The following is a 15,831-nucleotide window of genomic DNA, read 5'->3' as shown; positions in this document are numbered from 1 at the left end:
CTGGAGTGCAGTGGCAGTCATAGCTCACTACAGCTTCAAACTCCTGGGTTCAAGGGGATCTTCCTACCTCAGCCTCCTGAGTAGCTGGGATTACAGGTGCAAGCCACCACACCCAGCTGATTTTTAAATTTTTGGTAGAGATGGAGTCTCACTATGTTGCCCAGGCTGGTCTCGAACTCCTGGACTCAAGTGATCCTCCTCAGCTTACCAGAGTGCTAAGATTACAAGCATGAGACAGGCTCCCTTTTTTTCCTGTCTCATGATATCCATCATGTTCCTCTGATATCCATCACGTTGTTTATTTGACCCTGCTTTTAAAAAATAAGTACACAGAAGTCAATACAAATTAGAGGTTTGTTAGATTGTTATTTCCAGTGGTTTTTTAAAAACACTAATTGCAGAATTCCTGATACCATCCACATTTTAGAGCCAGGAGTTCTTAATCTGGGCTGAATGAACTCCTGGGGGAGGGGGGTAGTATGTTCTGAAGAGATGAACCATAACTTGGATCATATTCTCCCAGGGGGCCATAAGACAGAAAAATAACCCCTATTTTAGAGCATTTGGATCAAGCTATGTAATGACTCATTTGTCTGTGTTAAAGGCATTTCTCATTGCAATTGTGGTACCAGATGTCGAGACATTACGTCCCTGGGCCCAAAAGAGAGGATTTGATGGGTCCTTTGAGGAACTGTGCAGAAATAAGGTAAGGTTCTGAAGCGTCCAGTCTGTCCTCATCATAACTTGGCATTAAATGTACCTGTAGATATTCAGGGCCCTCCAACAGAGGAAGTAATTTATTTTTCTTACCCAATTAGGATGTCAAAAAAGCTATCCTTGAAGACATGGTGAGACTTGGGAAGGATTCTGGTCTAAAACCATTTGAACAGGTATGACCTGCATCTGAGTGCATGAATTCCTGTAAAACAAATTTTCCACTTGAAGATGTTTTACAGGTAGATTAGATAAACATATGGGGTGACCTAAAGACATGCATGAGGAATAAATAATGGAGCGGTTCGACAGGGGAAAGGTTTTTAAATCAAGAGCATGTATTCTTTTTTCCTGGACATCAGAATATGATCCTGAATCCTCTCCTAAGAGCTGGATGCCTGTCCTTTGTGGAGAAAGTGCAGCTTGGCTGAAATGAGAGGATAGATTGGATGGCGGGAGGATGTTGATCCCCTCCAAGGCTTACGTGCTTTTTAGACCGGTGGCCTCTGTCCTCTTTCCTCTTTTAACTGCCTTGTTTATTGGCAGGTCAAAGGCATTGCACTGCACCCTGAATTATTTTCTGTCGACAATGGCCTTCTGACTCCAACAATGAAGGCGAAAAGGCCAGAGCTGCGGAACTATTTCAGGTCGCAGATAGATGAACTTTATTCCACTATCAAGGTTTAGTGTGAAGAAGAAAGTTCAGAGGAAACGGCACAGTTCCACAATCTCTTCTCCTGCTGATGGCCTTGATGTTGGTAATTTTGAATACAGCAAGTGTAGGGAAGGAAGCGTTCGTGTTTGGCTTGTCCGTTCGGGGTTCTTCTTTCTTCTCATAGGAACGTTAGAGGAAACAGAACACTGCCTTACAGTCACCTCATGTTGCAGACCATGTTTATGGTGATACACACTTTCCCAAATGAGCCTTAAAAATTGTAAAGGGGAAAGTATAAATGTGCTAAGTTATTTGAGACTTCCTCAGTTCAAAAGGTGGGTTTTAAATCTTCTGTCTCCCTGTTTTTCTATTCAAGGGGTTAGGACTTTGCTATCTCTGAGATGTCTGCTACTTGCTGCAAATTCTGCAGCCGTCTGCTGCTCTAAAGAGTACAGTGCACTAGAGGGAAGTGTTCCCTTTAAAAATAAGAACAACTGTCCTGGCTGGAGAATCTCACAAGCGGACCAGAGGTTTTTTAAAATCCCTGCTACTGCCCCTTCTCACAGGCATTCACAGAACCCTTCTGATTCATAAGGGTTATGAAACTCATGTTCTTCTCCAGTCCCCTGTGGTTTCTGTTGGAGCATAAGGTTTCCAGTAAGCGGAAGGGCAGATCCAACTCAGAACCGTGCAGATAAGGAGCCTCCGGCAAGTGGGTGCACATCAGAACGCATGGATTCTCATTCATGGCAAAATGTTCTTGGACTCTGTTCTCCAGGCCTGATTCCCCCATTCCATCCTTTTTCAGGGGTTATTTAAAAATCTGCCTTAGATTCTCTAGTGAAGACAAGCATTTCAAGAAAGAGTTACCTGGATCAGCCATGCTCAGCTATGACGCCTGCATAACTGTCTACTTCATCTTCACTGAACCACTCACTCTGTGTACTGGCCAACAGATTTTTAATGTGGTTTTCATATCAAAAGATCATGTTGGGATTAACTTGCCTTTTTCCCCAAAAAATAAACTCTCAGGCAAGCATTTCTTTAAAGATATTAAGGGAGTAAATATACTTGGGTACTTATTGAAATGGACAGTAATAAGTAAATGTTCTTATAATGCTACCTGATTTCTGTGAAATGTGTTTGAGAAGCCAAAATTCTAGGATGTAGAAATCTGGAAAGTTCATTTCCTGGGATTAACTTCTCCAGGGATTTTTTTAAGTTAATTTGGGAAATTAACAGCAGTTCACTTTATTGTGAGTCTTTGCCACATTTGACTGAATTGAGCTGTCATTTGTACATTTGAAGCAGCTGTTTTGGGGTATGTGCGAGTACATGTATTATATACAAGCACAACAGGGCTTGCACTAAAGAATTGTCATTGTAATAACACTATTTGGTAGCCTAACTTCATATATGTATTCTTAATTGCACAAAAAGTCAATAATTTGTCACCTTGGGGTTTTGAATGTTTGCTTTAAGTGTTGGCTCTTTCTATGTTTTATAAACCAAAACAGAATTTCCAAAAACAATGAAGGAAACCAAAATAAATATTTCTGCATTTCAGGGAGTGAGGCATCTTTTTTAATGTCACGTTTAATATTCAGAACAGCCTGTAATGTGCACAAGCAGAGAGCAAGAATGGCCCTGGGCCTGGAATCCTTCCCAGTTGTCTCCTTTTCTTCTTAGTCACCCTCCTCTAACTCAGCTGGCCTCAGACACTGACACTGACCCGAGCCTCCCACCAGGTTGTCTGTGGCAAAAGTCCTAACTGGTTGTGGAAAAGAAAGTCATGGTGTGAATAACAGAGAAGGTCCTGAAAATGCAGCTTCCTTGCTGGAAAATGGATTTCAGGTGATGCTGGCTGTAACTGGTGATTCTGTGGTGAATTTAATTCCACTATTGTATTTTAGCAGTATTTAGTATTCTCTTACTGTAGAATTATTTTAGATGTCTCTTTATAGCGGCCAACTTTTTCTTGTTTCTTTTCTTCTATCTCTACCCTATTCCTTCTGTTACGATTTTAAAGATTTTCTTTTCCACAGGTATTAATGAATCAACCCCCCAATTTCTTCCAAGCCTGTTGTGTTTAAATCTAGTTTCCTCTCTTAAATTCTGTTTGGTGTGATGATGTGCACATCAAGCCCTGTGCAGATGTTCTCTCATCCATCTTCCACTTTTATTTATTAAGATCCTTATCTTAGCGGGGGGCAGTGGCATGCACCTATAGTCCCAGCTACATGGGAGGCTGAGGCAGGAGGATCCCTTGAGCCCAGGAGTTCGAGTCTAGCCTGCCCCTTAAAAGAATTATTTTTGAGACAGAGTTGTGCTCTTGTTGCCCAGGCTGGAGCGGAATGGCACGATCTCAGCTCACCACAACTTCTGCCTCCTGGGTTCAAGCTATTCTCCTGCCTCAGCCTCCCGAGTAGCTGGGATTACAGGCGCATGCTACCATGCCTGGCTAATGTTTGTATATTTACTAGAGACGGGGTTTCATCATACTGGTTAGGCTGGTCTCGAACTCCTGGCCTCAGGTGATCCGCCCGCCTTGGCCTCCCAAAGTGCTGGGATTACAGACGTGAGCCACTGTGCCTGGCAGGAATTTTTTTAATGCAGATCCTTCTCATGTCTTTTCTCAGCTTACCTTCCTCCCCTTCTCTCCTGATGAAGTGTGAGGTTCTTAAGGCCTTTCCTTTCTCCTCTCTCCCTTAGCACTAAACGTAGGGCTTAGAAACTAACAGATGTTCATTAAATAAATCTTTTGAACAAATACCTGAAATTTTGAACAAAGCTCCTGTTGCAATGAGGTTGATAATAAACACTGGGCTCTTTTAAGATCATGGTGAAATACACATAAAGTTAGCATCGTCACCATTTTTCAGTGTACAGTTCCGTGGCATTGAGGACGTTCATACTGCTGTGCTCTCATCGCTACCATCCAGCTGCAGAAGCTCTTCATCTTGCCAGACAAACTCTGTACACGTTAAATGACAGCTCCCCGTTCTCCTCTCCCATTAAACTCCTGGCAGCCACCATTTCTTTTCTGTTTCTGTTAAATTGACTAGGTACCTCATATAAGTGGAATCATACAGTGTTTGTCCTTTTGTGACTGGCTTATTTCACTCAGCATAATGTCCCCAAGGCTCATCCATGTTGTAGCATGTGTCAGAAATTTCCTTCCTTTGCAAGGCTGAATAATGTTCCATTGTGTGTAAAGGCCACGTTTTGTTGACCCACTCATCCATCGATAGACACGCAAATTGTTCTTACCCTATGGCTATTGTGAATTGTGCTGCTGTGAACACTAGTGTACAATTCTGTGGAGTCCCTGCTTTCACTTCTTTTGTATATATGCCCTGAAGTAGAACTGCTGCATCATATGGTAATTCTATGTTTAATTTTTTTTTTTTGAGGAAACGCCATATTGTTTTCCACATCAACTATATCATTTTACATTTCCACCAGCAACGCACAAGGGTTCCAATTTATCCACATCCTCACGAACACTTGTTTTCTGTTGTTTTCAGTAGTAGCCATCCTAATGAATGTGAAGTGTTGTTTCATGGTGGTTTTGATTTGCCTTTCCCTGATGATCAGTCATGTTGAGCATCTTTTCACATGCTTGATTACCATTGGTATATCTTCTTTGGAGAAATGTCTATTCAAATCCTCTACCCCTTTTTAAAAAATGAGTTGCTTGGGATTTTTATGTTATTGAGTTCTCTATATATTCTAGATATTCATCCCTAGACCTGGTTTTAATTCTTAATTTTCACTGCCCTGCTAGGGTTCAGTGCCTCCTTCACAGCACTAGCGATGTGACGGTGCTTCTCCCTCAAATCAAAACCACCTCAAAAGCCCAGTGGTCTCTCTCCAGCCAGAACAGAAACGAAAAAATATGATTGATTCCAAGATAGTTGTTTGCCTGGCTGTGTGGCAGTCCTTTCTTCCATCCAGGCCCCTGGCACGCTAATACTTCTTTCCGCAACTTCCCTGAGAGCCGAAGTCTCCAGGAGGACCTGAGTCCGGAGGCCCAAGTAGGGAAGGGAGGGTCTGGCAAGAGCAACCCTGCTGCCCTCAGAGCTCCCCAGGGACCCCTCCCAGGCCCCAGCCCTGCCATACCCTCATTTGACATCTAAACTCAGAAAGCAATCTATTTTTAAGTCTATTTGGCATGTGGTCGTTAAATATTTTTGTCCCACTCCCTATTTGTAGATTATTGTAATAATTAAAATGTGTTGCTGCACGCCAGGAACATTTTACGTAAATTACCCATTTTATACTTACAAACTTTTGAGCCAAATGCCGCCATTATTCCAGTTTACAGATGACGAAATGGAAGCACACCAATAATTTCATCAGTGTCATGCCCCCAGACAGAATTAGAGCTAGCCATCTGCTTCCAGAGACTGAACTCGAAACCTCATGCCGTGGATCGCTGTTCCTTCTTGTGTGTTTTTGGCACTGCGCCTCCTGAGAAGACCTGGACTGCTTGGTGCCAACAGCTCTGCCTCCAAGCTTCAGAACAAATGGTTTTGATTCCCATCTAATGGCTTTTCTTTGCCCCAGTAGAGGCGAATGCCACTTCCCAGAGTTTTATTCTGGTTTTATAACTTAGCAGAAATGAAACCCCAAACCCATCAAGAACAAAAGCTTGATAGAAACACCACTCACCAGGTGTGGCGGCACACGCCTGTAATCGCAGCACTTTGGAAGGCCGAGGCAGGAGGATTGCTTGCACTCAGGAATTTGAGACCAGGCAGGGCAATGCAGTGAGACCTCGTCTCTACAGAAAATAAAACAATTAGCCAGGCATGGTGGCGTTCACCTGTAGTCCCAGCTACTTGGGAGACTGAGGTGGGTGGATTCCTTGAGCCCAGGTCAAGGGTATGGTGAGCTATGATCTGCTACTGCACTCCAGCCTGGGTGACAGAACAATAACCTATCTCAAAAAAACAGATACCCTGTATTAGGAAAAAAATATGCATGAGTCACAGATACGCAGGTTCACGTGATTCCCCAGAACTTCCACGAATCACCAACCATGGAGATAATAATGGCCATAGGTATTGTGGATTTGCTAACGGGCAGTATGCCATGCTGTGCTCTTCACGTATGCTCTCATTTAATTCTCACAAAACCCCTGTTAGATGGGTGGTCAGTCCATAACGATGTATTCACTATCAAGTAAGTGCCAGGCACTACTGTATGTTCTGGAGGTGCAGCAGCGAGTGTGGCAGACGAGATCCTTGCCCTTGGGAGGCTTACTTCCTCATGGAGAGAGAGAAGGAGGCAACTGACAAGAGAACAAACGAATAATGCCTATTGTGATGGATGCTTTAAGGAAAGCAGTTGTATTGACGGTGCCCATTTTTAAGTGTTGTGGTCAGAAAAAGGTCTCTTTGAGGAAGTGACATTTTGGGGGATAAGCCAAAGAATGAACAGAAAGCCTTACAAAGCTCTGGGGGAAACGTTTTCCAACAAAAGAAGCCCTGGGGTGGGAAAGAGCGAGGCCCTGGGGTGGGAAAGAGCTCGATCTATTCAAGGAAGTGAAAGGAAGCCAACGTGTCTAAAGCATCATGAGCAAGGGCAAGAGTGGACTGGAAAGAAGTTGATGATGCGGGGCCAGGTTACCAGGCCCTGCCGCCCAGTGGAAATCTCAGTTTTCCACTGGTTTAGGAGGAAAGGGTTTGGGGCAAGAAGTGACATTCCTTGAATTCCCCTTTTGGGAACAGCTGCTGAGGGCTAAGAGGAGAGGCACAGAGACAGGTGGAGACAGTATAATGTGCGAGGGCAGCTTGAGCCAAGTGGGTGGCAGTGGCTGGAGAAGGAATTTATTTGAAAGCAGTTTGGAGGTAGAACCACTGCGTGGGAGGAGCCAGGAGCAGAGAGGGCTGGGGGTATGAGCATACTAGGGTAGATGGTGGCGCTGTGCTTACTGAGACGGGGAAGATGCCAAGGCATGTGTTTAGGAGGAGGGGATCAAGAGCTTGGACTGGAAGTTTTCACTTGAGGTTCCTGTCAGACCACCACGTGAAGAGACACACGAGTCTGCGGCTCAGGCTCAGGAGACAGCTCCAGCTGGAGAGAACAGTTCAGAAAGCCACCAGCCAGAGAAGGGATTTAGAGCTGTGGGACCTTATCAGGTAACCCGGGGAAGATGTGTAGATAGGAAGTGCAGTAGAGGACCCAAAACAGAGTCCTGGGGCCCTCTGACGAGAGGGTTAAAGAAGGAGCCGGCAAGGGTGATTGAGAATTACCTGCCTTGCAGGAACGACCAAAAACCAAGAGTATGGGGTCCCTGCAGCCAAGGCAGAAAGGCATTGTGGGAAAGGCGTAAGAGGCACTGGTTAAGGCATATGCTGTTAAAAGCAAAATATGTTGCCAGGCACGGTGACTCATGCCTGTAATCCCAACACTGAGAGGCTGAGGCTGGAAGATTGCTTGAGGCCAGGAGTTCAAGGCCAGTCTGGGCAACTGTAGCAAGACCTCCGTCTGTACAATTTTTTTTTTTTTTTAAGGTAGAATAATGTGGGGATAGTCCACTACATTCAGCAGTGGTGGTGACCCTGGCATAACTGCTGCAGCAGAATAGGGAGGACGGAGCCTGCTGGAGCACATTGAGGAATGAACTCCCAGGAGGTCAGGATAAAGGGTAAATAGCTCTGTTTTGCTGTGAAGAAAGTGGAGATGAATGGACGATAACTGCAGAGAGAGGTGGGGTTGAGAGGTTCGCTTTTGCTCGCAGGTAGTGGTGGTTTCTAAGATGGGAGATACTGGAGTAGAATGACAGGCTGGTGAGAGTGATCCAGCAGAGAAAGAATGATTTAGGGAAGGGCTAGCTTGAGAGGTGGGGAGGGTTAGATAGAGCTGAAGGTTAGTGGCGAGACTGGCCTTTGATAGGACTTTTCCATTACAACAGGAGAAGACTTGGCAATGTGGGTTAGATGTCGGGTAGACCCATGGTGATTGGGGTGGAAAGATTAGGGAGCTATCTGAATACTTCTGGGTTTTTGTTTTCTGTTTTTTGTTTGTTTTTTTTTTTTTCTTGAGACAGAGTCTCGCTCTGTCACCCAGGCTGGAGTGCAGTGGCCCGATCTCGGCTCACTGCAACCTGCACCTCCCGGGTTCAAGCGATTCTCCTTCCTTAGCCTGCCAAGTAGCTGGGACTACAGGCGCCTGCCACCATGCCTGGCTAATTTTTGTATTTTTAGTAGAGATGGGTTTCACCATATTGACCAGGCTGGTCTCGTACTCCTGACCTCGTGATCCACCCGCCTCAGGCTTCCAAAGTGCTGGGATTACAGGCGTGGGCCACCACACCTGGCTGGTACTTCTGTGGTTTTGTTTGTTTTTTTGTTTTTGTTTTTTTCAGTTAAGTATTACCTCCTTGTTATGGATGAGAAACGACTTGGAGGGATCAGCTATTTTGTCCAAGTTCAGATGCCTATTAAGTGGCTGAGCTGGATTTGCTGACTCCAAGGCCTCTGAACGTCTGGATCACCTTTTTGCTGTTCCTTCCCCTCTGCTGCAAAGCCCAATGCCTTGAGCACCCTGGGTGCCCAATCATTGTTGAGTAAGTTCTCCTAAGTAGCCAGTCCTCGGGTGCAGCTAAACTTCCCATTGTAATTGTACCTGTTTGCCGTTCTGTGTTAGTCATGCCATAAGGGGAAGGAAGATAAATACCAGGGACTCTGGAAATTCCTTTTTATGGTTTCATATTTCCAGTTGCTGTTTCCTTTCACAGCAGCCTAGGCAGAAGAGAAACCTGCCACTGACCCCCTTTGGTGCACAGCAGGTGGAGAAAGAGCAGAAGGTCCCAGTAGGACCAGAACAGGCAAGGGCCACGGGTCAGTTAGACTGGTCAGGCCCACAGCATCCCTCCCCTTCCTCAGCCTCCAGCCCCCTCTTCTTTTATTATGAAAATGGTTGCAGCCCTGAATCTGACTGGAGGGAACTCTCCTTAGGCTCCCAGCACAGACACAGTCCTTCCAACTCTTGTCAGCAGAGCAGTGTTGGTGCCCAGTGCTGAGAAACCTCCACTCCAGCTTAGTCTGGAGCCTGCCAAAGGGACCCCCCACCCAGTGCCCTACCCTGGCTGACTCTTCACCACTGTACCCTGCAGTAGACGCCTCGGTATGTGTTGGTTCAGATTAAACTCACTTCTTTACTCAGCCAGAGTGATTAGGGAAATTTTCCCATCTTATTATTCATGTATTTGGCATGAACAGCGATCTAGAGTTTTCCTTTGGACTCAATCAACTCTTTTGCATGGTTGACTTGCTCCAAAGGTACAAGTCTTGCTAAAGGAATTTTGCTTCTAAGCAGTGTTCTTCAGGTGCAGAGGGATTCTGTTCTTGGCCTAAAACAGGATTTCTTTTTCATCAACATATTTTGCATGTAAGTTCTTAGTCACTCTTTTTTACTGAGACTTTTATCGGCACGGGGAGTGGGTTTGACCGTCAAATTGGTTTGACTGTCAAATTTCTCTGGCCGAAATCGTCCTTGCTCAATACTAACTAACGCTGCAGTATTTCTCCCCAAGAACTCCAGGCAGACTTCCTGCTTTGCATGTGGCTTGTTCAAATTGGAGAATGAGCAGCAGAAGTGCCAACCCCAGAGCCCAGCTGCAGGGACAGCGAAGCACCACGCATTGAATGGGACACACACTGAGCATATGTGAAAACCAGTTTGCTCACATTCTGCACCAGGCGACGTGTGCAGACACAGAAGGACTCTGGTTTTGGAGTCCCACACCCACTGATACTGCATTCGCCACCCTGCTGTGCTGCTGCCAGCGCCTGGACCCCACCCGGGCCCAGCTGTCAGTGGGCCGCGCATTTGGGAGAAGTTCCAGGGGTGCTCCAGGCAGCTTCAGCCACCAGTTCCTGCTGCTGCCGTCTCATATTGGCTACCAAATCTGGCCACCTGTCTCCATGCCCCATTCCTACTCCTGAGGGCGGAGGCCACGTCTTGCCAGGATCATTGCACCAGCTTGTTAGTTAGCCCCCTTGCTGCCTATATGGGTCCCTGCTCCCTTACCCATTCTGCGGCAAGAAAGATTTTTCTAAATCACAAGTCTTACCATGTGATTCTCCTGCTTCATTGTCCAGAAGCTTCCTATTCTCTAGTCTGAACGGCTTCATGGAGTGAGAGAGGGGCTTCTTGAGATTGTGCATCCAGTCATCTGAGAATTTTTTGTTTTTTTTTCAGACAGGGTCTTGCTCTGTTGCCCAGGCTGCAGTATGTGGTATGATCACAGCTCACTACAGCCTTGACCTCCCAGGCTCAAGGATTCTCCTGCCTCAGCCTCCCAAGTAGCTGGGACCACAGGCATACACCACCAAACTGGGCTAATTTGTTGATTTGTTTTTGTAGAAACAAGGTCTCACCATGTTTCCCAGGCTAGTCTCAAACCCCTGAGCTCAAGCGAGACTCCAGCCTCAGCCTCCTAAAGTACTAGGATTACAGGCATGAACCACCTTGCCCAGCCACCTGGGGATCTTAACATGAAGATTCTGATTCAATAAATCTGCAATTCGGCATTTCTAACAAGCTTCCCGGGAACACCAGTGCTGCCGGTCTTCGTGCTACACTTTGAGGAGTGGGGAACTGGAGGGCACCTGCTTGCCCTGGTCTAATTTCTTGCCACTTGCCTAACTCTGTTCCAGCCATGCTTCAGTTATTCCAATTCCCAAAGTGCATCCTACTTTCGCTCACCGCAAACAGGCTGGCCTCCCTCCCCAGAGCACTCTCACCCTGGCCTGGCTGCTCCTACAGGACTGGAGATGGCACTTCCCTTAGAAGCCTTCCCTGATTCTCTAAGCCCAGGAAACAAACGGCATGTTTGTGGCCTGGGTAATAATGATCTTTATGCTCAATGACAAGGGGTGAGACAGCTGGCCTGTGAGGTGCAGGGGAGCAGCCAGAGGTTTCGTTCTAGAGCAGGTTCTATGAAGAAGGTCCCTGCATCGCCTGGGAGGCATGTCTGCCAGGTACCATCCGCTGAGTCCATTCCTGCCTGAGCAGTAAGGGCGGCTGAGGTCAGGACACTGGCCGAACAAGATCAGCCTCACAGCTGTGTGTACTCTCAGGTCAACCAAAAGTGCTGTCAGAGTGAGCATGTTCATTACAGAGGTGAAAACCTTTTTCAGAAAGTTCTTTTCCAACCACAGCTTGAGGAAGAGTTATAGACATACGACTCGACTGTAGACGTTTTATTTCTTATTTTTCTGTCCTTATTTTCCTTAAAAACAAAAACACTTTTTCTCTGGGATGTCCTTCCATTTTCTCTTTCTCAGGTTTTTTACATCCGTTTCAGTTGTAAAGTTATTGCTTATGCAGGTTGGAAGTCTGCCATTCCTTGGCTAAAGAAATCCTGAATTTTGCTAGCATGCTCCTGCCAGGGTCCCAGCACCAGACTCTCCTGGCCCTTTGGGGAGCTGAGAATGGAATCTGAAGCATGAGACATTGCCTGGTCATGATGTACTGGCCAGACCTATTTAGCCGTGTGATCGCAGCTTGGGTAGGAGCAGTGCCAGTTAGTTCTGGAAAAAGTAAAACAACATTAGTTACACAGCAAGTAAGTTCAGCAACCGGGTAACAGCACCCAGGAAATGCTGAAAAGCATGTGACATAGGAAGAGATCTAACGTCATTGTTGTTTGCTACAAAAAATCTTTCTGCCCTCTAACTGTAAAAGGCGAGGAGTACTTCCTTTCTGGATTTTATTTCCTCTTTTTCTTAAAGAGAACATCCAAGAGAAAGTATTTTCCTCTGCTCCCCCATTGCTGCCCTCCTGGGATGTATTAAGTCTGTTTTGCAGTGTCATAGTTACAGAGGTTGAACAATGGGTCTGCTTAAAACAGATAACAACTTCATTAAACTGCCAAGTTGAGTGAGATGTTCCTGTGTACCCAATAATTAGTAAGTGCTGTAGGAAGTTATATAAGAAAGTGGGAAAATCTGAGACATCAGTTCTTTTCCTCTCCATCATAGAAAATCATACTTTGCCTTATGGGAAATGGACAGGAATGGATCGAATAAATTGTGGAAGAATATCATTTATGTGAAAGGGGAAAAGGATTAAGCAAGGGCAGCTAAAATGTATAGTCTTATTCATCTTCTTGAACTGACTTTGAAGCAGTATTCACCATGTCTGAAAGTGAGGAGCTCTGTGCTCCAATGACATCGTCAAATCTCCAGGCCCTTTCTTCATCTGCCCCCTAGTGGACCCAGTGCTGAAAAGAAAATTCAACAGAAGAGCTCCCTGGAGAAAAGCTGAGTCCAGTAAGAAATGGCGTCCTTCTGTGTATCCAGGGGCCCCCATATTCTTCTCTTATCTTCATGAGTATCCTGTAAGATAGAAAATAATACTCTCACTTAAAATCAAACGAATGAGGCCAGGCACGGTGGCGGACACCTGTCATCCCAGCACCTTGGGAGGCCAAGGTGGGTGGATCTCTTGAGCCCAGGAGTTTGGGACCAGCCTGGGCAACATGGCGAAACCCTGTCTCTACGAAAAACACAAAAATTAGCCAGGTGTGGTGGCATGTGCCTGTAATCCCAGCTACTCAGGAGGCTGAGGCAGGAGGATCGCTTGAGCCCAGGAATTTGAGAATGTAGTGAGCTATGAAGTCACCACAGCACTCCAGCTTGGACAACAGAGTGAGACCCTTGTCTCAATCCAATCAATCAATCAAAATCAAACTAACAATTCCAAAACATGGAACTCATATATACATCAATCTCCATCACAGGGAACATATATTTCCACATGGAAGTGTCCAGGCCCAAGCACTCAGTTTATCCCAAGCCTCCCAAAAGTTTTGTCATTATTTGCTATAGTTTGTATAATAAAATCAACAGGTTTTTTTTCCATTTCCCAAATATGAAAGCATATAACTTAAGGACCTGCTACCTATGTCCTCCAGTGTCCTGAAGCCTCTGGTCCTCTGGTGTCCCTGAAGTTCCTTGCAGTTGCTCACATTGTTCCAGATCACCTCTAGGACTCCTGACCCGGCTGCCTCCACTCCTGCGTTTTCAGCCCATCCATTCCAGTAAGCATGCTTCACCCCACCCTGAACACTAGCTCGTTAATGGCAGTGCATCCACACAGGTCTGTAGCAACTTCAGTTCTCGCTTCCTCCGAAGAAAGAATTTGGCCAAGGGGCACAAGGCAGAGTGAGAGACGGAGCCAACTTTTAGAGCCCAGTGAAAGTTTATTTAAAAGTTTTAGAGCAGGAACAAAAGGAAGTACACTTGGAAGAGGGCCAAGCGGGGACAGGAGAGAGTCAAGTGCTGTGTGGCCTTTGACTTGGGGTCTTATACGTTAGCATGCTTTGAGGGAGGGGGCATGTTACCTGTCCTCAGATTCTTCCCTTGGGGAGGGCTGTCCCGATGCGCAGTGGCCTGCCAGCACTTGGGAGGGGCCACAAACGCAGTGTGTTTACCGAGGCTGTGCACATGCGCAGTTGAGGCGTTCTCCCGTCTACCAGTTAAACGCCATCATTTTGCCTCTCACCGCGTTTGCTTGAGCTCACTCACCCAAATCCTTGGATCTTATCGGGAAGCTGCTAATCACCAGCTTCAGATGCTTTCCTGGTTGTAGAGGCCCTCTCCTGCCCTGCTCACGTCTGCTCGACTACCTTGCTAACGATCCTTCCTTCCTCACCGCCCCTTAGACACAGAAGGCTGTGGAGTTTAGCAAACTTTACTGACGGTTAACTGGTGGAAAGAGACCAGCACAACACAGGCACCATCTTAAAATGGAAAATACTGGCCATGGCTTCCCTAAAAAGTAACCCGTCTTTCTCCTTGCGGGGAGTTTCTTTCCTGATTGGTTGGAATCTGCTGGGCACTCCTCTCCCCTCTACACACCCTTTTCCCCTATGACCAGCCTCCAGCCCCCACATTTATATCGAGGGCTTATGATGAGCCTTTGTGTTCTCTTCCTGCCACTCCAAACCAGGCTCCCCACCTGGCTTTCTATATCTAGAAACTCGCAGAGATGCTGTGGTTTCCATCCTCAACACCACAAATCACTACAGAAACTCCGAGATGGCTCTTCTGGGTCAGAATCGTAGGTAGGGCTCTCACACAACCTCTGCTCAGAGCACCCCAGAGTCTCCTTCCTGTGATAGCATCCACTGGCTTTATCAGGTTACCCCGCCCCAGGCATCCTAGTAGACCCCTTTCCCTCTGCCTTCCCCTCACCCAAGCTGAGAATCACTGCCCTAAGCTGACAGTCTAACTGCGGAAGCAGCATGGAACAAAGGCAGGAGTGGGTTGGAATCTAGCTTCCCTATGAACAGCTCTACAACCCTGCGCAAGTTTCTGTCATGGATGTATCTGTCTCCGCAGCATGCATTTCCCCCTTTCCCAATTTATAGCCCGCTCCCCGCCACTCCAGTTCCAGCCGGAATCCAGGTGGTGCCAGGAAGCAAATGAGTGTATTCCATTTCCCCGGCCACAGGGATTGGTTCAGGGGCAGTGTGATGGTTAATGTAAGGTGTCAACTTGGCTATGCTATGGTGCCGAGTTGTTTGGTCAAACACCAGTCTAGGTACTGCCATGAAGGCGTTTTTTAGGCGTGATTACTATTTAAATCAGTAGGCTTTTACTGAAGCACATCACCCTCCATAATGTGGGTGGGCCTCATGCAATCTGTTGAAGGCCTTAAGACAGGTTTCCTGAAGAAGGAATTCTCCTCAGTCCTGCCACACAGACCCTCTGCCTGGGTTTCCAGGCTGTTTGACCTGCTTTGTGGATTTTGGACTCATGATGGCAACATCAACTCTTACCTGAGTTTCTAGCCTGTGCGCCTGTTCCCAGAGATTGCAGACTTGCCAGCTTCCACTTTCGCATGAGCCAGTTCTTAAAATCTCTCCCTGCTGTCCCCGTACGTACATTGGTTCTGCTTCTCTGGAGAGCCCTAATACAGGTAGGCGCGGCAGCCCTTTTTCTGGGAAGGCTGGGAGATACGGAGTCTCTTTCTCTGAATGGTGGAATTCAGACAGACACGGAATAGCTGCCGGGTTTCAAGCTCTGGACCAGGCTCCCAGGAGCTCACGCAGGCAGCACCACTTGCTGTCAGTGGGACCGCTCCCTGGGATCCTCCGCTGAGACGTGGGATTACAGTGCCTACTGCAGAGGGTAATTGAGAGGATTACATGAGTCAACAGATACTAATCACTCAGGACAACGCCTGCATCATAAGTGCTCGGTAAATCCAGAAGGAAGAGGGAAAACAGAAGACCTGGCCCCTGGAAAAGTCGACGTACGAGGTGGGCAAGCAAAAGGACTCAGAGCCCTGCCGGTTTCTCAAACCTCTCCATCCAGCTCAGCTGGACACTCATTCTACCTCTGGACGTTTCAGTGACTCAGAGCCCTGCCGGTTTCTCAAACCTCTCCATCCAGCTCAGCTGGACACTCATTCTACCTCTGGACGTTTCAGTGACTCAG

At 46.7% G+C, this 15,831-nt stretch overlaps 1 protein-coding gene across 3 annotated transcripts in view; it reads left to right on the top strand.

Annotated features, from left to right (window-relative positions):
• The window catches only part of ACSL1 (acyl-CoA synthetase long-chain family member 1), a 57,162-nt gene extending 54,225 nt beyond the window's left edge, over positions 1–2,937 (top strand). For all 3 annotated transcript variants that reach the window (XM_012000165.1, XM_012000168.1, XM_012000167.1), the window contains 3 exons: positions 605–706; positions 819–890; positions 1,261–2,937. In XM_012000165.1, coding sequence (XP_011855555.1) covers positions 605–706; positions 819–890; positions 1,261–1,401 — 315 coding nt within the window. In that variant the 3' untranslated portion in view covers positions 1,402–2,937. The remainder of the gene's footprint in view (positions 1–604; positions 707–818; positions 891–1,260) is intronic.
• The last annotated feature ends 12,894 nt before the right edge of the window (positions 2,938–15,831 follow it).

This window comes from Mandrillus leucophaeus, unplaced genomic scaffold (assembly GCF_000951045.1).
Source record: "Mandrillus leucophaeus isolate KB7577 unplaced genomic scaffold, Mleu.le_1.0 Scaffold62, whole genome shotgun sequence".
NCBI lineage: Eukaryota > Metazoa > Chordata > Mammalia > Primates > Cercopithecidae > Mandrillus > Mandrillus leucophaeus.
Note: the sequence above shows the minus strand (reverse complement) of the source record. Positions and strands in the feature narration are given on the sequence as shown.